Here is a 25,539-nt window from a genome sequence, read left to right on the forward strand (position 1 = left end):
TGGACAATTTTACATCTACTACTTACTAAAAGAACCGACTAGCTATCTTAAATAAAAAGCAAAAAATTTAAGATACCTTCTTTTTAAGAATACTCTTTTTTCCTTTTTTGAAATTATTTGCTTCTAGGCCATAATTTATTAATTATACCTAATTAAGTATGGAAATATTCAATCTTTTGTAGCATAAAGAAGGAATATAAATAAATACTTTGCAATCTTTATGAAATCATATATTTAGGCAATACAAATAGGAGATGAATTGATTGAAGTGAATGGGAAGAATATCAAAGGATTGAAGATTAGCGAAGCTATTCCATTACTTAAATCTGCTGGCAAAGTGGTTAAACTTAAATTATCAAGGTGATTTTTTAAAATTAAGACTAATCAATACTTTTCTTATTTCTTTAAAGCGTTCTATTTGGTGCAATTGGTGGTATTTTTTTCTCTGTGTGGAAGACCTATTGCCTCAACCCTTCTATCCTGTACCCTATGTAACCTAAATTTTTTATTTTCAATTCATTTTTAAATAAGGGGATGGGGTGGGGATACTGTGTTCGTTTTACACTTTGTGGAATAGCGTCCCCTAAAGTTTAACTTTACACTTGAAAGCCTTATCGTGTTTATATTTTAGAATGGTTAGTATTCCAGAAAGAGATTTTAACTATAAAACTTTAAGGTAATAATAAATATAGATCTGTTTTTATACAAGTAATTTTTTAATGATACACATTTTTTTATGAAATAAATACACTGTACAAAAAAGTGAATAAAAACTCGGAGTCTAGTTAACATCAAGTTTGAAAACTAATTGTTTCTTAGAATTCTCACCAGGAAACAACTTTCTAATGTCGTCTTAATTGTTCTAACATTCTAGATATTTAACTAAAAATAATTGACCAATATACGTTAACATTCGTGATCTTTGTATGTAGTGCAGTTACTTTATATTTATACTGGCCATCTATAGTACTAGGACTAACAATTTGTGCTTTTTAAATGTTCTTTAATTATGGATGTATTTTGTATTGTTTAATTAGAAATTCATTATTTTTTAGAAATCAGAAATATCAACAAAAACCTCCTTCCCCATTTGCAACTCTTAACCGGAAATTCCAAAGTTCCCCTACAGAAGGATTACTACCAGGGGGCGCAGTGAACATGCGTACAACGACACCCCCTAGCTCCCCCATATACGCCCCTATCCAGCATACTCCCCCTTACAATCACAACCACATGTTACCCCATCACACACACCACCACCTCTCCCCCTCCATGGGTCACCACTCCTTCGCCTTCTCGACTCCGCCTCGTGATTTGGGATATGGAGTTGGGGGGAGTGGCTTTGTTGTTGGGCAGGGGAGACAACAAATTCCGCAGTCACCATCTAGTAAACCAAAGTAAGACAATTGTTTTTCAACAATTACTTTGAATTAAATTAACTTCTGCAAATGTAATATACTTTATGTTTAATTTAAACTTCATGATTGAGTCCTAATTGATGATAAATCTAAGGATCATGTTTCAATCTTTTCCTTTTCAGTCGGGTAACTTTTAAAGACGAGCCAGATATTGGTATGTCAACCTTGCTGCCAAGGTCTGGTAGCAGATCTGGAGATTCTGACGGCAGTGGACTTCCACTAGAGGTCACAAGAGTCTGTCTGTATAAAGATAAGGTAAATTATTCAATTAGAATCTATTAAATTTAAAAAATCCCCCCTCTCCACCAATTTTTTTACCTGTTTGAAACTAAAAATAGAAAATGGAGGAGTTTTGATTCAAACCCCCCTCTCCCTCCAGAGGCCTTTAGGGGCTTATCGCTAGTTAATGATGTTACATCATTATTATTTTCAGGTTTATGAAGATTTTGGATTTTCTGTATCTGATGGACTGTATGAGAAGGGTATCTATGTCAACAGAATTAGGAAGGGCGGTCCAGCTCATGCTTCAGGTATTAGATAGGTAAATAGATAGGTCCTGCTCGTGCTTCAGGACGGTACTAGATACATATATAGGTCCTGCTCATGCTTCAGGTACTAGATAGATAGATATGTCCAGCTAATTCTTCAGGTATTAGATAGATATATACTATATAGGTCCTACTCATGCTTCAGGTACAAGATAGATAGATATGTCCTGCTAATTCTTCAGGTATTAGATAGATAGATAGGTACAGCGTCAGTTATAAGATGGAATAGATAGATGGATGGATCTGATAAATAGAGAGGCGGATGTATAAATGGAGAAGTTGATCCAAAGAGAGACAGATGGATGGATGGCTGGATGAATTAATGAAAGAACAGAATGGATAATGAAATGAATTAATTCATTTATTCATACTCCATCCATCTATTCATCAACCTATCTATTCATTTATTCACCCATCCATCTATTTATTCATCCATCTATTCATTTATCTAGTCCCTTATGCATTCGTCTATCCGATAATAAATCTATCTATCTATCTATTTATCTATCGACCCCGGAGAGCTATAGTGTTAGATAGACAATAAAACAAATAAAAGTATAAAATAAAGAATTAAACAAACTTGTTTTAAAAATATTTTTCCATTTTTATTAAAAATCTAAATCCTAAAAAGATTTTTTTTCAGGGATGATAAAACCCTTTGATAGAATATTACAAATAAACCAATCTAAAACTACGGATATTGACTGCTGTTTAGGTAAGCTTTTAAAATTATTTTAAGATTCATAGTTTTAGGGAGGGTACCTCTCACCTCCCAGAGGAAATTGTTTTAAATAATGACTATGTGGTATCCGCCGAGGATCAATGGCAGACACCGGAGTTCAATTAGATTACGGCAGTGTGACAGACGTGGACACCTTACTATAGAGAAGCTACGCTTCTCTAGCTTTCACTAGATAATGATCAACATCTACTTTTGGTTGTCACTTTATTGAAGGCTTAAGATATACTGGAGTTATATACAACAAACAACAATTACATGGATAGGAATAAATAATCATAACATAAAAGCATAAATAATATATATACAATGGTCAGTTTGGGCAATAATGATTCCCCCATCCCTGGAAAGGGTGGGGGAGAATTAAGAATACAGTTAACCATAATAAACATGACAGATTCAAATCATTAATTCTAAACGTAGGGAGGGGGTCACTAGACCCCTTCCCCAGGACTCGGGGGAGGGCCATTGACCCTCCACCGAACCCCAGATCAGGGGTGCCATAGACATGGCTCACGGTTGCCGAATACCACAACTCTCCCCTCGGAAGGCTGGGAGATGGTTTCCCTACCAGACTTCCGACAGTGGTTGAGGCCTTCGGCCCGCTCCTTAGGGCTAAAAATATATACAAACGATAATGATTCAATGGAATCCTAGTGGTGAGTATCTTCTTAGGGTTGATGGGCTCCCAATGTGGGATAGAAGGCAGAGGCTGCCTTGGGTTGGATACGTTGGTCAGCGCCGGCAGGTATCAGGTTTGGTGGTGGCACATTTGTTGCTGGAACGGTCAGCAGTGGGATCTGCGGGTTGTTGTTGGCAGCGGCTGGGGCACTGGCTGCCAGGTTGAGTGTCTGAGCAGCGGCCTGTCCTCCTGAGGGGCCGCGGGGTCTGCCAGAGGGCGGTCCTGGTCTACCTGGGCGGTCATGCCCGCTGTCAGTTGATTTCATAGACACCATTTCCTCGGCTGCTTCCCTGCCGATGGGGATGGCATCCCAGTCCACTGAAAAGTCCCGGGACTTGGCATGGTTGAGCCTGGCTCTAGCCATCGCCTTCTTATACAAGGCTGGGTGGTACAGGAACACTTGTGATATCGCATTCAGGGCTGCCCGGACTCCTCCTTGTGCTGCTGCCAGAGAAATGATGGTGAGGTCCCCCAGCAGTTTGAGGATCAGCAGCAGCAAGCACAAGATGGCGGCGCCATCTCCCCACTCGTGGATGGCTTGTCTAAATCCTGCCCAGACATCCAGGGCTGCCTCTCCTTCCTCCGCCAGTCGGTCAATGTTGTAGGACACTATCCCATGGTCTCCTGTGGCCGAACAGCTGCCTTGCTGAACGCAGGAGCCATAGGATAGGCCGGTCAGCATGGCGCTCTTGTACGCTGGGAACGCCAGCAGCTGTTGCCAGTCGTTCAACTCAGCCTGTGAATACAAACCACCTGAACTGAAGTCATCTAAGGGGTCTGTCAACAACTGCTTGGGCGTATCCAGCGGGGGTGGCCTCTTCTTGGGAGCAGGGGTCAACTCTATCCAGCCTTCCTCTGCGTGCACAGTCAGGGGGTAGGTGGAGGAACAGGGAATCTTGGTGGCGTGCTCACTGTATACCCGCGTCACGGCGTCTACAAAACCTGTGGGCTCCACTGGCACTTTGTCCCAACACTCCTTGTGTTCGCGGACAACATACTTGTGCCTTTGGCAGGTCAGCTGCAGCAGGATGTCTCCCCTCAGTACCGAGAACGTGCTCCCCTGGACACGCACCGGGTGGGCCGGATCTAGTTGCTGGAGCTTCCAGCAGTTGGCCGCTACTTCTTCTGCTGCAGTGCTCCTCATGCGTGTTTCCAGGGTGAATCCAATATAACCTGCATGGATCTGTGCTTGGAGGGGAACGTCAACATCCCTGGCCGACACTCGGGGCAGCGCAGCCGCGGCTGGGTCAGCTGCCACAAACAGCGCTGGATGGTTGGTGGCATGGGCCTCGAAGTCGCAGTTCACAATTGAGGTGGGGCTGGTCATGTTGATGAAAAACTGGGCCTGATGGTCAACCAGATATGCATCCCTCACCAGGCTGGGCTGGAGGCTGCGGATCAGCCTCAAGGGGCAATCTCTTCCCAGGTGGTCCCACACGTAGGTGGCTTCCCCAGTGATACAGGACAGCTCAGAATGGGGACAGTCGAGGGTCAGGTGGTCAGACTGGGACTCCACCCGTCCATCCTCCACCACATAGGTCTCCTCCTTGACCAGCAGCCGCCGCTCCTGGAGCACTAATTCATTGCGGTAGAGCTGGCCCTCAAAGTGGACGTCCTCCCCCTCGCAACCCACCCCCTCGGGGCTGTTGACGAGGGCGCCCACTACATCAACGGTGAAGAACAGGGGGTGGTTCAGCTGGAACGTCAGTGGCTGGGTCTTGCCTGGCAACGTGTATACTCGGTTCCTGGCCAGGTCTCGGCACGCTTCTGGGTCTATCTTGGTTGGCCTCATGAGGGTGGGGACCGAGGTCACCTTGAGGTGACCCCATACCCCACACCTGAATGTCCACTGGGACACGGTGAGCTGGCAGCTGAACCCAGTGGTTTCCCTCACCTTGACTTGCTGCAGGACGTGGATGTCGTGGCCCAGGGGCACCTCCTGGTGTAGGGGCTCCGTGTCACACATCTTTTCTTTGTTGTAAGACGTGACATGGGTGGGGTTGGCACAGTCCCACCCCACCAGGACGTAGCTGGTTGTAGGCCACACGGCTGCCAGAAGGAGGCCCCACAGGACCATCCACCAATGGGAGAGGCTTCCAGGTAACCATCTTCCTCGTGCACGCGGCTGGGGATCTCCGGTTCTGGTCACGGCTGCTTCTTGGGGCTGAACACGGCTGGGCTGCTCCTGGCTAGACACAAATTTCCATTGAGCGTTATCTGTATGCGGCCGAGGCACCCCGATACCCTCCCCAATGACAGACTGGCAAGCGACTGGCACTTGCCTGGGTGTCGGCTCCCCTAGCCCTAAATGCTCCCTTCCCTGGTCCAAGGCATGCCCAGTGGCATGGGGCTGAAGTGCATGTGGCACAGGCTCGCCCTTACTCAATGCCCTCCCCTGCCCTAGGAACTCAGGTGCATGTGGCACAGGCAAGCCCTTATTTTCCCAATTTTCAATCTCCCCAGCCTCAAGTGCAGGGGGCACAGGCAAGGCTGGGTGTGTACAAGGTTTTGGGTTCAATACATTTAACAAATTCAACTTATCCTGATGGTGAGCCGCTGGGTTCCCTTGGCTGGTAGAGGGCTCTGGATGGCATGTAGCTGGACTCTCCCTGCAGGCTGGTGGCGCTGGCTGGCATGTAGCTGGGCTCTCACTGCAGGCTGGTGGCGCTGGCTGGCTGGGAGTGACGGGTGTCACCCCTCCCTCTGGGACCGCTGGCTCGTTCCAGGACTCAGGTCTCTCGGTGGCGGCGACGGGGGTCGCCCCAGACATCAGGTTGGAGGCTGGCTCGTTCCAGGATCCAGGTATCTCGGTGGCGGCGACGGTTGTCGCCCCAGGAACACGGTGGGAGGCGCTGGATAGCACCCCCCCATCATCCCAGGTGGCGACGCCGGGTGGCGTCCCATACATCGATGCAGAGGTGCTGGCTAGCACCTCCTGCCTCTCTCGTTCAGCGGCTGCCAGGGCCTCCCCATACACCGTCTCAGGGACGCTGGGCAGCGCCCCTCCACTCTTGCTGGGTAGGCTCGGTCGGGCAGGTTCCATCATATTGAGACTGAAAGGCTGGGGCCTCAGCACCTCTGGCTCGGCTATGTTGTTGGGCTGTATCAGCTCTGGCCCCAGATGGTTAAGACTGAAGCCTAGGCCAACCCGGTTGGGCTCAGCCGCGCCGCCCAGTACGTTGATCCTAGCTGGGACAGTCCCGAACTGCGGCATCCCATCGGCTCGGTCCGCAGCTCTGGAGGCGGCTGCTTGCGGTGGTGGTGCTGGGGGCGCGCTCCCTTCCATATGGGCCACTCTGCTGGGCTTCCCTGGAGGGGCACCTTTGTCGGCGGTGCGCCTGCGGCTGGCTACCTGGGCCCAGTCAGCTCTACACTCGGCCGCCGTGTGGCCGTCATAGTGGCAACGCTCACACTTGGCAGAACGGTCACGGCGTGGCTGGGTGCGCCTCTCCTCTAGGCTAACTTCCATAGGCGTTGGACAGTCTCGAGCTCGGTGGCCTCTCCCCTGGCAGCGGTAGCAGCGGCCTGGAACCTTGTCATCTGGAGCGACCTTCCCCATCTGGTGGAGACCCGGAGCCAAGGAGCCAATCTCCATTGGCTCCGACTCGTCATATTGGGGCAACTGGATGCAGGCAGATCCAGTCAGCCCGTCGGTCGAGTCCACTAAGCACACACCCTCCTTTAGTTGCTTAGTAACCATGGTCACGGTGAACATGGCCTTGCGAGTGTACTCAGGTACACTCGCAATTTCATGGTTCATCATGAGGCGTTTTACATTGGCGTTACGAATTCCACGGTTTAATTCGTCCACCAACAATTCAAGATCCTCATGATTGTAGGCGTCCCTATACAAGGCGCACTTTGTTGATATGTACGCCTGTATAGGTTCTGTCGAGTGTTGCTTGTAGTCCCTAAACGCTTGTTTAAGCGTTTGGGACTCAAAAGCAGGACGAAATAACAATTCACACTCGGTCTTGACCTGCTCGTAGGTCAAGGCTTGGCCTGCCTCGCCAAACAGATGGGACGCCATTTCCGCCGCTTGCCCTACCAATGACAGTAGTAGGGCGTTGCGGCGGTTGAGGGAATCATGAGGTGGCACGCGGTAAGCCGCCCATGACATTTCCAGTCGGCGGATATGTGCCGACCAGGACTGCTTGGGCGGCCCTCTATACTCCGGCAGATTGCTCAGCATCAGCTTGCGGTACTCGGCTGGGGCCGGCTGAGGGTCATCCTGGAGCCATCCTGGGGCTTGGTCACCTCCTGGGACTTGATGCTGGTCCATTGGGTCAACGGTGAAACGGCGGGCACAAAGTTATACAGGACTACAATGAATGGGTTGTCACTTGAGGCTTCCTAGCCTAACAGCCAACACTGTTTGTATCACTAGGTTGGGAGTTTTAGTTGCAAAGGTATAACTTAGCTGTACTTGTCAATGGTTAGATGTTGAGGTAGATAGATGTTGAGGGTCTGAACTGCTGTCAGGAACTGATTGGGTTTTCCCTTATCACACTAGAGCTAGGAGGAAAGAAACTTGCAATTCTTTATTTGCTAAAAAATACCCCTGTTAGATGCTATGGAGTAGCTCTGCTCTGGTGTGAAGGTGTGTGTGTGTGTGTGTGTGTGTGTACGTGGAATCTTCTGTCCTTGTAACGCGCGTTCGCGCCGTCAAATCCGCGCACACGGGGAAAACGCGCTCTCACCCCTCAGCTCGCTCCCTCATTGGTCCGCTTCGTCCGTTAGATTTATGATGTTTTCCGCACTTTGTTGCGCTACCCGTGAATGGCGCTCTGTATATCCGATCGCTAGCTCCACACTACAGACGGACTTGGCCTAGTGTGGGTAGGAAGGGGGAAGCGCGTGAGGGGACGGGGGTAACTCCGTCCGTTCCCACTGTGAGGGAGGGGGTAACTGTGTGTTGGTGTAATGGGGCCTCTGCTTCTTAATCTTAGGCTTATCTGTTATATAACCCTGATTGTATTTGTCTTCAAATGGAAAGGGGCCCCCTCCCCTTCCCTTGGAATAAGGGGTGTATTTGTTATTGTGCTGTGGGCTTGAAATTGTTTTGATTATATTACATCTAACTTTTATTGCTGTCCTTATCACAATTACATAACAGATTTGTTGACCAACTCTGTTCTATTTTTAGCTGTTATCACAATAAACAGTAATCCAAGCCTGTTCTATTCTTAGATTTATCACAACACAACAATTTGTTTGGTCATCACATTGGGGTGGTAATCCCTGCAAATGTGATATAATATCTGTCTTCTAGATGGGTGGCTGCGTTGTAGCTTCTCAGGATACTCGGGGTTGACGTAGTTTTTCTCTGTTCTGGTACACTACACCCGTATGTTAGCTCGCAGCTTGCAGCTATGTGGCATGTTTCAGCCTATCGGCGGCAGGGAATGTCCCGTCCTGCTAGCGCCACTGGTTCGGATCCTGCTATTTCTTGCAGTAAAGTTGGCCTATTTTCAGCCGTCTACACGTATTTGGCTTGTTTCAGCCGGTCCGCAGGCCTGTTTCAGCCCTTTTGGCGCTCAATTCTCCGTTAGATATCAGCGCTGCTCGCGGTTATTCGTCAGATTTCGCTGTCTTGCTTCCACAACTGCCGGATGCAGAGTTAAACTTTGCTGTCCAGGGTGGGTAATTCAGGTTGCTTGCGTCAGTTTTGCCAGATTCACTGCTGGGAGTACCTTAGCCTCAGATGCGCGTCTGCTCTACACTTGTGGTTCGCCGTAATCTCACACAGCTGTCACCAAAGTTGTGGTATCCGCCGAGGATCAATGGCAGACACCGGAGTTCAATTAGATTACGGCAGTGTGACAGACGTGGACACCTTACTATAGAGAAGCTACGCTTCTCTAGCTTTCACTAGATAATGATCAACATCTACTTTTGGTTGTCACTTTATTGAAGGCTTAAGATATACTGGAGTTATATACAACAAACAACAATTACATGGATAGGAATAAATAATCATAACATAAAAGCATAAATAATATATATACAATGGTCAGTTTGGGCAATAATGATTCCCCCATCCCTGGAAAGGGTGGGGGAGAATTAAGAATACAGTTAACCATAATAAACATGACAGATTCAAATCATTAATTCTAAACGTAGGGAGGGGGTCACTAGACCCCTTCCCCAGGACTCGGGGGAGGGCCATTGACCCTCCACCGAACCCCAGATCAGGGGTGCCATAGACATGGCTCACGGTTGCCGAATACCACAACTACACCAAAAAACTAAAATTGGAATTGAAGGTCGAATTCCCACCCCTCTACATTTCCAACTACATTAAAGCATAACATAATAACTTACATTTATATATTTTTGTTTTGTAACTTTATGGTAATTTTGTTTAGCTGTTCCTCTGATAGCATCTGCTGGAGATAAGATTGAACTTCTTATCACACGACCATTTCCAGGTATACAAAGTTTTAAGATATTTAGTAAAATAACCTATGGCTTAACTACACATTACTGACATCTTAACATTACTGAGATATTGAACCTGAAGATTGTGACATTTTCAAAACTACCTAAAATATTATATAAAATTGGGGAAGGGCGACTTAACCCCTACCCCCTCACCTAAAGCGCCCCTAGAGGTCTCTTATGCCGTAGCCGTTAGTAAAATAATAGAATATCACAAGTGTACATACTACATTGATATGATTCATTCTTATTTAGATTGTGAAGGGGGCGTTCTAGTAGACGAGCACAATCCTTATGATTCTCAAAGATCATCAGTTTCCTCAAATTATCCTCAAAACACAATCACAGCATCCTCACCATATTCTCAGAACACAATAGACAGACATTCCAACAGCCTCAACAGGAACCAGTCACCAAACGCAACCTTGAACAGAAATCACCCAAGCCAGGGGTTTAGACTGACCAATCAAAGTCCTATCTTGATGCGCAGATCAACCAATCAGAGCCCAACTTCGTTGTCTCAGCGATTGTCTAATCACAGCTCTAGAAATTCTGGGGGGAGCGATGACCATTTAACCATAGGTAAATCTTTAATAATGACATAGTAATATTTTTTTTAAGAGTGTGTGTTAAGATTTCGCCAACCACTTCAGGAAAGCTTTACATATGTCCCATGAGGTTTTTAGGCTATTTATACTTATGTTTTGGGATGGGTACAGGATATTTTCTGCAACTTCCTCACTTTTCAAATACAGAATACTTATTTGCTACAATTGCAGCGCTAATTTAAGATAGATAAGTGATGAGTTGATAAATATATGTTATTTGACTTGTATACTTTATTGTTTACGTAATATCTAGGTGGTAATGGTTCACTAGGAAGCACTGGCTCAATATCAAGATCTGCTGGTTACGCGGTCAGACCACTTCCTGTTCAAATTGCGCCAAAAAATGAAAATGCCTACGGCTATATTCCATCAAGGTTAAGTATTGACAGGGTTAACCGTTGAAAGTAATCGTCAGAAATGTATGATATCTTTCATTTCTTGAAAATGTGATAGTAGTTTCATTGTCGTGTCTTGTTAAAGTAACTGCTGTGTCATATCATTCTGCACATGCTGACCTGTTTGAAGTTTAGTTTTAAAGAATGTTCCTTTTCTAATGTATATTATAACTACCGACCTAACAAGTCTATTAATAGAATCTTTTAAAGTATCATTGAACTATTTAGGATGGATAGTGGGTACGGGAGTGTTCCAACCAGTGGTATAAATATGCCTGGCGGAACTACTAGTAAATCTGCACTGGGTCATAGTAACAGCTCAGCTGTTCCTTGGATTGATGAAACAGATAAAGAATCTAACATGAGCTGAATTATAGAATTATTACTTATAGTGACAATTGTCATACATAAAAACATGTATCTATATTCCAAGGAAAGTTAACACCAACGAATGATGTAATGTGGTTTAAACTTAATAAGAGTGACTTAACCATGGACACTTGCATCACGTGGACATGTAAAGATTGGATTTAAAACAGCGCGGCGGACAATTTTATTATGATATTCAGTGGAGTAATTTAGCTGATATTAGAAATTATAAAATTGTCTTGATAAACTTAAGTAATTTGAACAAAACTATATCTAATTAGTCAATTAAAAGTAGGGTATAGCCCTCTTTTTAAAAGCGAAGCTTTTCTATAATTAGGGTCGGTTCGTACGTCCGTACGTCCGTCCGTCCGTCCGAGATAGTTAGCTTTTATTCGTTAATTTAGGCATGTTATAATTGTCCTATCGATTTCAAACTTTGCATGGTGATTCCTGTAGTAGTTAGGTACGATTTAGAAAGCGTAGCAACTCTATAATCGTTACCAGAATGTCCGTACGTCCATTTTAAACATGTTAATTTTTTTTACTTTTTTAATAACAATTTTTTATGTGATAAAATCATCCGATTGATCTGATTTTTTTATTACTGATTCCTATTACTATAAGGTACAATATTATGAGCGAAGCATCTCTATTATCAAGTATTAAAAATGTCAGTATGTCCTTAAACAGAATTCTGTATTTAAGAAGTTTTGCAACAAATTTACGTATAATTTTGTCAAACCTTATATTTTCATATTTTGTATATTCAGTTCTGACACTCAACAAAAGTTAATGTTCGTCTGTCGAATATCGTTTCAGAGCTTCACTTTTATGGATGTTGTCATCCTTGTTGAATATAAGAACCTCAAATCTGAACAAGTATGAATTCATTCAATATAGGAAAACAGTGTAGAAATTTTTCCTTGTAGAGCATCACCTTACAAAATTTTAGTTCAGATATCATTCAACTGAAAAAGCCACAGTAAAAAATCTATACAGCGTTAAAAGTGAATTATTATATATACTTAATATTAAAGGTTTAATTCCAATGGATTTTCCTTTTTTTTATTTTTATAATTATATATAATTCTAGCTTAAGCTATCACTCAAAGAATCAAAAAGGTTCATAGATTTTAATAATCAAATTAATTTAATAAACATTTGTGTCTCTAACAATTAGAAATAAGTTTATTACTTATAAAAAAAATTAAATGTTTTATAAAATTTATTAAATTGTCCATTTTTACATATATACATCAATTTAAGCTATTAAAATTATTTTTTATTTGAGACTGATTGGTTTCATCTATTTTTTACAAGCCCACAGCTACTCTATAACTAAGACATGTCCGTATACTACTCTGTAAAAGTGATTTATGGGACTTCGTGATTTTAAAATTTTGTATGTACATTGTACAGTAATCAAAACTAAGTAATTTTTTTTCACTAAAGCAATAGTTAACATCTAATGCTGCGCTACTTATGGTCGATCTTTTCATTGTTCAATGAAAAAATAAAAAAACTTTAATTTGTTTACCCAACTAAAATTAATGATTTTAGAGTATCTAAAATGGGATAATAGTTAAGAAAGCTTTTATAAAATATTTTTTAAAGCGAAGCTTTTCTATAATTAGGGTAGGTCCGTCCGTCCGCCCGAGATAGATAGCTTTTATTTGTTAATTTAGTCATGTTAGCATTGTCCTATCGATTTCAAACTTTGCATGATGATTCCTGCAGTAGTTAGATACGATTAAGAAAGCGTAGCAACTCTATAATCATTACCAGAATGTCCGTACGTCCATTTTAAACATGTCGATTTATCTACTTTTTTAACAACAAATTTTTATGTGATCTAATTATCCGTTTGATCTGTTTTTTGGTATATTGATTCCTGGGACAACAATGAACAATATTTTAAGCGAAGCAACTCTATAATCAATTCCTAAAAATGTAAGTATGTCCATAAACATTATCCTGTATCAAGCAGATTTTCAACAAATTTACTTACAATTTTGCTTTGACTCTCATACTTTTAAATTCTGATTATTCAGTTCAGACACTATACACGTGTTAATGTCCGTTTTTCCTACCGTTTTAGTGCTTCGCTTTTATGGATGTTGTCATCCTTGTTAATTTACTTTTGTGTACATAATATCTCATTTTATTGCTAATATCTTGATAACATAAATTTTACTCAAGTTAACTGGTTCAATAAAAAACTACCCTTTTAAATGTAATAATAAATAAAAAAAACATTAGCATGGGATCAATTCCAAAATAGAAAAGGTCTTTTGAAATAACCTAAAGGAAGTTATTGTCCTAACAGCACATAATTACAAAAAAACATGCCCAAAATAAGATAAAAAATGCACAGGTTTAAAAATGTTTAGTGCATGACGACACATTATGGAGTTTTCACAGATATCATTTACTGGTTAAAATAACTTGCGAACGTAGACTGTGTGACCAGCCGTTTGTCCTATAACAGCCTTTACTTTGATTTGAAAATACCTTTCTTTGTTTGCAACTTGATCCGCCAAATGTATTGTATTTATCTATTGTTAATTCTATATTATATTATACTATATTGTTATTTATTATCATGATTTTATAAAACAAATATTCTAACCATGCAATATTTAATAAAATAATCATTAACATTTAGGTTGTTTTATTTAGCTTTTAAGGGATTTGTAAAGAAAAACTTTTATCCTCAAACTTTTCTTAAATTTATTGCTATATATAGCTACACGTTGCTTTGCCCCTAACCTCTAGAGGAGGTCAGGAAAATAGCCTAAAACATAAAACGTACAACAAATTCAAACTAGCATTTTTCGTATCCCCGTAAATCATCCTACCGTTTTAGAGATCCTAATAAACATCTTGACACTTTTCCACATTTTGTATTCAGATTCATGTATAAAAGTGTTTTTATCCAATGTAAAAAAGAAAGTTATGTAAAATACCCGGGGAATACGGAAAAGGGAATTAAAATGTCTGATACCATCATATGTTTAGTGTCTAGTAATAATAACAAATATAAAAGTTATTATTAAAAAGGGATTATCAATATTTTTTATGAAGTAAGTCCTAAGAACCAGGAAAAAGGGCATAGGACATCGGACAATAAATCATCCCACTTCTCACATTTTTCATTTGCGAATTTTTTATGTGGTCAGTCAGTTAATCTTGGGATGACAGAAAGGGCGGATGATTAAAGTCACTTTTCTCCCTGGGTAAAAAGAGTTTCTTGATTATAATCAAAAATCATATTAAAAAATAAGAGCAAAAACTAGGTGACAATATTTCATGTAAAAAATCACAGTATATTTAAAAAATGAAATCTAAATTTTACAAATCTCAATCAAGCTATTATCAAAACTATTAAAGTAAGTAATAGGGTGAAAATTAAGCACTATTATTTGTACTATTTTGCTGCAAGCGTCTGTCCAAGGAATTTTTGGAATCTCCTTTTATCCCAACACGTTCACCTATTAAGATGTGATATTTGGATAAGTAACATGTGTACAATAAATCCTTTGATAGCATAACGTTTGTGCATGGTAACATTGTCTCTATTTATATTTCAAGGCCTTTATAGACTTTTACAATGCATGAAATTCCGCGACGGCAGCCAGATATGTTGACATTTTTTGGTAATGATGTGTCAAACTTTCTTAATGATTTAGATGTGCGGTCGTATCATCTAGTAATAGATTAGTTGCTAACAAGGACGATAAATTTTGTTCCAATAATAATTAATCAACGTGTATTACCAAAAATCCAACCGACATACAGACATGTTGAATAGGAGAACATTGAAAAAAATTTAAATCAAAACTTCTGTAATTTAAAATATGTTAAACATTTAAACATTTTGAACTCAATATTTGTGTTTTGGTTTGAAGATTTTTTTGTGTTTACAAAGGACAAGGAAGTCGTGTTTAAATAGAATTGCAAGGTAGAATGGTAAAATTTTGTACATGATTGCTGTTGCAATAATCTTCTCAATACACTCTATAGTCCGTACACCACCCGCTATTAACAAATCTAATCACCCCTGTCCCCCGACCCCCTAAAGAAATTTTCAACCCCTTATCCATGAAAATGATCCTATCCCATACCCTTTACAAGCTTTTCCTAACTTATGCTGCTAAAAAATGAGTAAATTTTTTTAGAATTAAAGGAAAAAGTGCCTACCACTCTTTTGTGTCGCACCCGCTCAGTATCATCATCATTACAGTTTAGTTGCGGTAAAAGGCTAAAATGCAGGTAACTTCAACTTTAGCAACGACCAGAAAAGGGAATGGGACAGGAAAAAAAATAGAGAGAACTTTAGGATAGAGAGAGGCATGTGGGGAGGGGAGTGGTATAATACCCAGGTTTATTTCATGGTTAAAGGTGTGCAATACGGGGGAAAGGGACGTGGGGAAATAAAATTGGAAGCTTGCAGGGGTGTTTGGATGGGGTGTTATGTTAGGTAGGTTGGGGTGGGGTGGGTGGCCTCTACAGAATTGCTAAACTGTCCCAATACAGTTTCAGTTTTCAATAGAGTCCTACTCATTAACAAACAATAAAAAAAACTATGTATATCATCTAAATAGTATTGTTACATTCTGAGTAATAAGTCATTTATGACAATTATAACATTATTATTAATGTGAGTGTATTAAATAAAAACTGAAAAATTTGTTATAAATTAAATAATATTGAAAAAATGTAGCAAGGGTTGAAAATTCTACAACCCTACCTTACAAAAATGTTTGCAAATAAAAATAATATTGGATAAAACCTTTGGAAAAAGTGAACAATCAAAATATACTATTACTAAAACTCAAGTTAAAAAGCTAAATTTAAGAGTTTTTTTAAACTGACAATGGTTTAATAGTCTTTCTGGTTCATTAGTGATTATTTATTTTCTGCTTTGCAACCATAGGATGATAACTTAAAATTATACAATGAAGGATAAGGAAGGAGAAAGTGACTGAAAACTATCCAGTTTTTATGTCCAGTCTTATGGAAAATTCTTTGTTTTCAGGTAAATCTTGTTTTTTTTATGATGATGATATATTTTACCCAAAGAAAAACAATGTCACCACTAAATGAAAAACATGTCATAATTAACAGACATTTTTGATATTTCATTTTTTTTCTTTGTTTATGATTATTGCAGAAATATGTTTTTATACTTCCATGCCAATATTCTTATCTCAATAATGTTAATATTTTGGGAGCTACTGTCACCAAATTTTAATGCAGCCACAGAAAATCTAAACCCTAAATACGCTGATTTGACAAAGCTGCAGTTGCAGCCTCAACAAACTAGGCCTATTTGAAAAGACTTAGCGACTTGAATGAAGAATAAGCTTATCTCAGCCACAGCCACAAAATTTTCCACTTACAAGTTTGAATTGAATATTATGATAAATTTCACATTATTGTAAAAAATAATTAATTACTTAGAAACAGCAAGATAGTTTATGAAGTAAAACTAAATTTGCAACTAAAAAAAGAATGACGTAGAGACTCACAGATAATTGCAGAAAATCTTTGCATTTAAAACTAAAGGGAAGAAGAAATTGTGTGTGTGGATGTATGGGGTTGTTGAAGAAAGTAAAAATTGACTTTTTGCACTTAAATTGCAACTTGAATAGAATAATAGAATAGTCCTGATTAGCCTCAACACACACACACACACACACACACACACACGACAGGAACAAAAGGTTGATGTATGTTTACCCAAGACATTAGAGTTTTGTTCACATTTGTGAATGAGATGCACTTTTTTTCTGATTCTTCTTTTTTTTTTAGATGTATAGCATCTTTACAAATATCCTTACCTCTGACTCTCTAAACGATCATTTAGCGTAGCATGTTCTACTGAAAAAAGGCACATAATGTACTTTTATTATGTTCGTCTGATTTTTAATACACAAAAATAAGTGTTGGGTATATTGGAGTGTCAAAACATTAAGGAATACAAGTTTTAGATGTATTGCCTCACCTTTTTGATCACCCCTTCAAGGCTCAGACACGCTTCTAAATTTGATCTACTTCTTTTTGAACTTTTTGAACTGGAGAAACAACTATTCTACCCCTAAAGATATTTCATGTTGTCGTTGTTCATCCTTTCCATAGTTTGAATTTGCTCTGAGTTTTACTTTGAGCATTTATCATTCGTTGAACTTTTTCATCCTTGTCTTTATTTCAAGATTCTGTAGATTTAGTTTCATGGTCAGAGGTACATACAACAGAGAGATAGTAGAGTTGGTGCTTCTTGGTTTTTAATTCAAAATTATGTAGATTTAGTTTCATAGTCAGAAGTACATATAATAGACAAATAGTAGAGTAGGTGCTAATTGGTTTTAATCCATGATTTTATAGATTTTTTTCATAGTCAGGGGTACATATAATAGACAAATAGTAGAGTTGGTGCTTCTTGGTTTTTAATTCAAAATTATGTAGATTTAGTTTCATAGTCAGAAGTACATATAATAGACAAATAGTAGAGTAGGTGCTAATTGGTTTTAATCCATGATTTTATAGATTTTTTTCATAGTCAGGGGTACATATAATAGACAAATAGTAGTGTAGGTGCTTCTGGTTTCTCATCCATTCATTTCAGGAAACCATGTTTGAAAATCATCATAAGGAACATAGTAGTTTTCCAATTTTAAGATATTAATATTTTAAAGAAAAGGAAAAAATCACCCAAAAATCACAAACAGACAAAGTGATTTATAGAGTAGAAGTTCAGTTTTCAAGAAAAGAAAAATAATGCAATTATCTTTTTGTTTAAAATCACAAACCGTTTTAAAATTAAAAATCTTTATTTACTTTTGTCTTTCAAAGAATGACCAACATAACAACAAACCAAGTTAATTATATACTGGATACAGTTGCTTTATAGCGTTACAGATTGACAGACAAAGTTAAGATAAAGCTTTCATACTAAAAAGAAAAACAATCTTTCTAATATTTTAAAGTCTAGTTTTTTTTGTTGCTACTTCTAGTCGACAAAAATATAATGAAAATTTTAAAAGATTTTTCCTAGATGAATTTTAAAAAGTTATTTTAAATAATTTAATATATTAAATGTTCTTAGGAAGTTTTTAGGAATTCTCATCGTGTATATTAAATGCCATTATAAAGTCAAACTGATATTAAATAAGAAGCGCTTTAGATTGTTATGAAATGAAATACAAATATAATCATGAATAAGTAAGTCTGAAACGTCCAATGATAACAGAAAAATATATGTGAGGTAAATTACAAAGGTTGTAAAAGTACAAACTTAAAGAAAGATAAAAATGTGTAAGAAAAAAAACAAGTATTTATAACTTACTTCATCAAACCGGTTGATAAATAAAATATAATAGACATATTATAATAATGTAGTAAAACACTTGTATAGCTACCAACAAACTGTCTTTGATGTGTCTAATAGTGTAAATCTCATGTGTATGCATCAAGGGTTAAAATTTAGGAAAGAGGAATATAATGACTAATGAATTATCTTTTTATCTCAAATTATTACAATCTTCAAACAGACAGTAGACATCCTGTAACTTTTATAAAAGAAGTATCCTTATAGTTACGTCTTATGATTGCAAGTCTACATTTAGCATAATGTAATTAAATTAATTGCGAGTTGCTTTGCCCCTAGCCTCTAGGGAAGAGCCTAAAACCACTCAAAGACATTTAAAAGCTTCCATGAAAAGTACCAGACCAGCAGTTTTTAAAATCTTACTTTTTTATTACAATTAGGCATTGTTATCATCCTCACCTTGGTTCAAACAAATTGCAAAATGAGTCATTTGCAAAATTATCTTTATAATACCAAATAGTTTCTTAAGCAAAGCTATTCTGTATTTATCTACGACAGTCCATCCATCAGTCGGTTCGTCCGTTTGAATGTAACACTTTGAGAGAAAAAGGATTTACTCGGCTATTGATTGATATAGACTTTTAGATTTTCTGTGAAGATTTATTTGACCAAATGATATCAACACTAAAACTTATTACTACTTTTTTTAATACTGTAGTATATACTTCATAACTCACATTGTCCGTTTGTCCGTTTGTCTGTTTAGCTGTTTTTAGTATTTTTATTACCTTCCTTTGAATGTTTATTGTTAAAAAATACTGCAACATTGAGTAATATTAATTACAAAATATATTTGAGTAATATCCAAATGTCAAAACTTGAAGCATAGTGCTATAGGTAATAAAATCACAATTGTTTTACATGTTTTCGACAGGATGTTATAAAAGCATGCTCAATACTACAAGTGTCATCTAATTCTAACTCTCTGAGTCGTGTCGAGTTCGAATCTGACACATTTCCCATCATACAAAAGACCGTAAGAATTTTACTTATGCACAAGAGCATGACGATTGTTTTGATCAGGAACAACTTTTTACCAAATACTGTAAGGAAATCCAGTTGAACCTGACATGACAGTGTAATAGACAGTAGCCTGAAGCTTTAAAAAATAGTTTACAAGATAGAACCACAAATAAACAAGGATGACATCATCCATAAAATCGAAGCTCTGAAATAGAATAACAAACGAACATTAACACTTGTAGAGTGTCAGAACTGAATAAACTGAATATTTATGGATTAAGTTTATATGTACAAAAATGTAAGTAAATTTGTTGGAAAACTGCAATACTGTTTAAGGACATACTGACGTTTTTAGGACTTTATTATAGAAATGCTTCGCTTATCACATTGTACCTTGTTGTAATAGGAATTAGTATTTAAAATCGGATGAATAGGATAATTTTAACATACAAAAATTTGTTGTAAAAAAGTAGAAAAATCTGGTAACCATTATAGAGTTACAGGAATCAGCATACAAAATTTGAAATCGATAGAACAATTCTAACCTGTTTAAATTAACGAAAAGAGCTAACTGTAACGGACGGACATACTGACGGACCGACCCTAAGTATAGGAAAGCATCGCTTTTAAAAATAATATTCCTTTTATTAACACTAAGCGAAGTATATTTGTCATAAAGGAACTCATTTCATCAGGGAAATAGGAAAAGGAAACTGGATGTGAAATTTAATACTTGTTATTTGCTGGAAGAATTAATTGTTCGGGTCATTGAAAAAAAACGAAGTAGCGGTTTTGGTCGTAATTTCACAGTAGCTTTTGATAGGTTATTTTATGTTATGTTAGGTAAATAAAAATGATTTGGTTAGGAAATTTGCCCCGCAGGGATAGATTCCCCCGTAGGGGCTAACAATAGGAGTAAAAGCTACGGATCTACTGCAGTTTACGGTAAAATATTGCTGGTAACGAATATTGTCAAAAATCTATGAATTTTAAAGGCTGCTAGCTGCCAAACGGCTGAATGTACAGATCATGCTTGCACACTGTTTTAAGCGGCATAAGAAGGCCTACAAATAATCTGGAATAGCCATAAATCAATAATGCATAATTATCTCACAGTGCAGAGAAATACGCGAAAAAGACCTATTTTACGCGGTTTTTCTTCAGTGAAGCTTTTCCTGTGCATCATTGGATCTTGGCTATTCCAGATTATTTGTAGGCCTATTTATGCCGCTTAAAATGGTGTGCGGGTATTATCTGTACGTTCAGCCGTTTGGCAGCTAGCAGCCTTTAAAATTAATAGATTTTTGGCAATATTAGTTACCAGCAATATTTTACCGTGAACTGCAGTAGATCCAAAGCTACTGTGTAATTATGACGAAACCCGCTACTTCCTTTTCTTTCCATGATCCAATTATTCTTTTATCTGACTTTTATGGCTAAGATTGTACGTTATTTACATTGTATATATACATTATGATATGGTATAAGCGAATATGTTATCATGTGGCGAAATATCCTACCAACAACCCTTTGATGAAACAACCATTATCTTATAATCCTAATTGTATATTGATGAGTTACACCTTTTGAAGTATACCAAGTAAACTCACTTTTAACATAAATATCATTTAACTGACATAGCAGCCATGAGAATCTTTAGTTTTACGCTGTTTGAGCCAAAACCATTAACTATAGCAAGATTTAGATGAATAAAGCCTCGTAAATAGCTAGTTCTTATAATTTATTGTTTTCCCATTTGCCTATCCCTATATTCCGTCATTTTAGAGCCTGTGATTAGGATAAATAAAGTTATTAATGATTCTTCATACATTAATAATTTATTTAAATTCATCATTCTGCCAGGGAAAAAGGATTACTATATTTAGGAAAATATATTTTTTTTTACAAAATGATAAATTTTGCCATTGGAATTGAAATTTTGAGGGAAGAAAAGGCTGAAGATCAATTTAGCTCTCACTGTCCTCTTGAAAGGGAGTTTTATTATTCAAAAACCTGTTTTACCTTTTGTAAGGAACATTCAAAATTCAAAATATATGTTGTTTAAAGGAAAATAATTTTTTTTTATTACTTGCCACTAAAAACCTCTGTGCAATAAATTACTTGAAGTAGATTGTAAAAAGTATTTTTGGGAGAAATATTTGGAAGCTTCGATTAATTTTGATTGCCTTATCCAAATATTTCCTAAATTTACATACTTTGATACAAATTCTACATATTTAATGAGTCATTTTTTTTCATTTTAAGTTATGACAAAATAGCAATTTCTATTACAATTTCTAAATTATATTAATTTATATTAATTTCATTTCCATTGAAAACCTTTTAGGGACTAGAATTGACTAAAACCTTCTGAGGATCTTTGAAATAGAGAGCTTAATCGGTTTAATGGTTTGCAAGATCTTAACGAAAAACAAAAAAAATCCTATCACTAGAGGCCTCAGGGGGTACTTGAAGTGGTGGGGGTTGATTTCAAACCGCTATCCAATTTTTTAGTTTAGTTTTGCAAATTAAAAGTGAAAAAAAATTATAGATGGGAAATCTTACTCCATTTCAAAACTTTTCAAATCCTTAAAAATATTCAATGCTTTTATACAAAAGAGCAATCTAATGAAGATATCACTTATTGTCGAAGAAACAAGGTATTGTCAGGTATTGTAAAGATTAGTTGCGCTTTTTATAAGGAATAGGATTGGTATAAATTCTATCATATGCCATATTTTTTTTATATAAAAATAATAATTTGAAAATCATTTTACAAAATACTTTTTGCATAATATTCACTTAAAATGAAGTAAGAAATATTACAACCTTTGGTAGATATAACAAGAATGATATAATCCCAAAAAGCGAGATACTAGTAAACGATTATTTAGATTCATCTTGTATTAACCTTTTAAGTTTGAAGCAATTTATCTGAACGCTGAACAAAAATACGATGTTAATAATCTTTTTCGGCGTAAATAAATCGGTGCCTATGGAAATCAAACTTAAGAAAAGTATAGAAATAGTTAAATCAATATGACGGGTCTAACATGCCTTATTTACGGACGGTCAGATAGGTAGACGTTCATATTGTAAATGAAGAAGAGATACGCTTTTAGAAATATAGAAAAGTGTATTTTTGTCAAGAATTCTTGGAAATTTGTTAGTTTTTGCAACAGAAATGTAGATTGGTGAATGTTACCACTGTGTCATAGTTTCAGATAGGCACAGAGATACAGAGATAAGACAATGGATAATATAATACAAATTCTAGAATGCTACCACAGTGTCATAGTTTCAGATAAGCACAAGGATACAGAGATAAGACAATGGATAATATAATATAAATTCTAGAATGCTACCACAGTGTCATAGTTTCAGATAAGCACAAGGATACAGAGATAAGACAATGGATAATATAATACAAATTCTAGAATGCTACCACAGTGTCATAGTTTCAGATAAGCACAAGGATACAGAGATAAGACAATGGATAATATAATACAAATTCTAGAATGCTACCACAGTGTCATAGTTTCAGATAAGCACAAGGATACAGAGATAAGACAATGGATAATATAATATAAATTCTAGAATGCTACCACAGTGTCATAGTTTCAGATAAGCACAAGGATACAGAGATAAGACAATGGATAATATAATATAAATTCTAGAATGCTACCACAGTGTCATAGTTTCAGATAAGCACAAGGATACAGAGATAAGACAATGGATAATATAATTTGAATTCTGGAATATTAACACAGTTTCATACTTTAAGATAGGCACAAGGATACAGTGGGATAATATAATATGAATTCTATAATATTAATATTTGTCATAGTTTTAGATAAACATGGATAAGACAATGGATAATATATATGAATTTGAAAATATTAACAAATGTGAATTCGAGATAGGCAGGGTTAGAACAATGGATAAAAAAAACTGATCCCCAACCCTAATGTGCAAATTATGAAATAGGTAATTAGGAAAATTAGCATAGTATGTAGATTAAGTTATCGGCAATTGTCCTTCTCCAATTCTTTAAGATATATAAAAATTATTTAAAAATTATTGTTGTAACTTTAACGTCAGTAAATTTTCCTATTATTGTAATTGTGGTATTCGGCAACAACATCGATGTATGGGGCGCCACCCGGCGCCGCCACCTGTGATGACTGGGGGGTGCTATCCAGCGCCTCCCATCTGGTGCCTGGGGCGACAACCGTCGCCGCCACCGAGAGACCTGGATCCTGGAACGAGCCAGCAGTCCCAGAGGAAGGGGTGACACCCGTCACCCCCAGCCATCCAGCGCCCCCTGCCATCCGAAGGAACCCAGCTGCCCAGCACTCCCAGTCGAGCCAGGATAAGTTAAATTTGACAAATGTGTTGTATCCAAAACATTGTAAAACCCCAGCCTTGCCTGTGCCCCCTGCACCAGAGGCTGGGGAGATTGAAATTTGGGGATATAAGGACTTGCCTGTGCCACATGCACCTGAGTTCCTAGGGCAGGGGAGGGACGTGAGTCAGGGCGAGCCTGTGCCACACGCACTTCAGCCCCATGCCACTGGGCATGCCATGGACAAGGGAAGGGACCACTTGGGGCTAGGGGAGCCGACACCCAGGCAAGCGCCAGTCGCCTGCCAGTCTGTCATTGGGGAGGGTATCGGGGTGCCCCGGCCACACACAGATAACGCTCAATGGAAACTTGTATCTAGCCAGGAGCAGCCCAGCCGTGTCCAGCCCAGAGAAGCAGCCGTGACCCGAGCCGAAGATCCCCAGCCGCGTGTGCGAGGTAGATGGCTGCCTGGAAGCTTCTCACACTGGTGGATGGTCCTGTGGGGACTACTGCTGGCAGCCGTGTGGCCTACAACCAGCTACGTCCTGGTGGGATGGGACTGTGCCAACCCCACCCACGTCACAGCCTACAATAAAGAAAAGATGTGCAACACGGAACCTCTAGACCAGGAGGTGCCCCTGGGCCATGAAGTACACGTCCTGCAGCAAGTCAAGGTGAGGGAAACAACAGGATACAGTTGTCAGCTCACTGTGTCCCAGTGGACATTCAGGTGTGGGGTATGGGGTCACCTCAAGGTGACCTCGGTCCCCACCCTCATGAGGCCAACCAAGATAGATCCAGAAACGTGCCGAGACCTGGCCAGGAACCGAGTCTACACGCTGCCAGGCAAGACCCAGCCACTGACGTTCCAGCTGAACCATCCCCTGTTCTTCACCCTTGTTATGGTGGGCGCCCCCGTCAACAGCCCCGAGGGGGTGGGTTGTGAAGGGGAGGACGTCCACTTCAAGGGCCAGCTGTACCGCAATGAATTAGTGCTCCAGGAGCGACGGCTGCTGGTCAAGGAAGAGACCTACGTAGTAGAGGATGGACGGGTGGAGTCCCAATCTGACCACCTGACCTTGGAATGTCCCCATTCAGAGCTGTCTTGCATCACTGGGGAAGCAACCTACGTGTGGGACCACCTGGGGAGAGATTGCCCCTTGAGGCTGATCCGCAGCCTCCAGCCTAGCCTAGTGATGGATGCGTTCCTGGTTGACCATCAGGCCCAGTTTTTCATCAACATGACCAACCCCACCTCAATAGTGAACTGCGACTTTGAGGCCCATGCCACCAACCACCCAGCATTGTTCGTGGCAGCTGACCCAGCCACGGCAGCGCTGCCCAGAGTATCGGCCAGGGATGTTGATGTCCCCCTGCAGGCCCAGATACATGCAGGTTATATTGGATTTACTCTGGAGACACGCATGAAAAGCACAGCAGCAGAAGAAGTAGCGGCCAACTGCTGGAAGCTCCAGCAACTAGACCCGGCCCACCCGGTGCGTGTCCAGGGGAGCACGTTCTCGGTGCTGAGGGGAGATGTCCTGCTCCAGCTTACCTGCCAACGCAACAAATATGTTGTCCGTGAACACAAGGAGTGTTGGGACAAAGTGCCAGTAGAGCCCACAGGGTTTGTAGACGCCG

General features: G+C 39.3%; 2 protein-coding genes across 2 annotated transcripts in view; both read left to right on the forward strand.

Moving 5' to 3' along the window:
* The window catches only part of Grip (Glutamate receptor interacting protein), a 28,176-nt gene extending 14,316 nt beyond the window's left edge, over positions 1-13,860 (forward strand). The window contains exons 18-27 of the mRNA XM_080181164.1: positions 239-360; positions 632-676; positions 1,056-1,397; positions 1,541-1,673; positions 1,852-1,948; positions 2,610-2,681; positions 9,756-9,818; positions 10,084-10,410; positions 10,690-10,810; positions 11,060-13,860. Of these exons, the coding sequence (XP_080037290.1) occupies positions 239-360; positions 632-676; positions 1,056-1,397; positions 1,541-1,673; positions 1,852-1,948; positions 2,610-2,681; positions 9,756-9,818; positions 10,084-10,410; positions 10,690-10,810; positions 11,060-11,201 (1,464 nt within the window). The 3' untranslated portion in view covers positions 11,202-13,860. The remainder of the gene's footprint in view (positions 1-238; positions 361-631; positions 677-1,055; positions 1,398-1,540; positions 1,674-1,851; positions 1,949-2,609; positions 2,682-9,755; positions 9,819-10,083; positions 10,411-10,689; positions 10,811-11,059) is intronic.
* A 1,882-nt stretch (positions 13,861-15,742) lies between these two features.
* The window catches only part of LOC145335217 (uncharacterized), a 52,454-nt gene continuing 42,657 nt past the window's right edge, over positions 15,743-25,539 (forward strand). Inside the window, exon 1 of the mRNA XM_080180952.1 lies at positions 15,743-16,238. The gene's annotated coding sequence lies outside the window, so the exon portion shown is untranslated. The remainder of the gene's footprint in view (positions 16,239-25,539) is intronic.

The sequence above is a fragment of the Acartia tonsa genome, chromosome 13 (genome assembly GCF_053477335.1).
Source record: "Acartia tonsa isolate MP-2025a chromosome 13, ASM5347733v1, whole genome shotgun sequence".
In the NCBI taxonomy this organism is placed as follows: Eukaryota; Metazoa; Arthropoda; class Copepoda; order Calanoida; family Acartiidae; genus Acartia; species Acartia tonsa.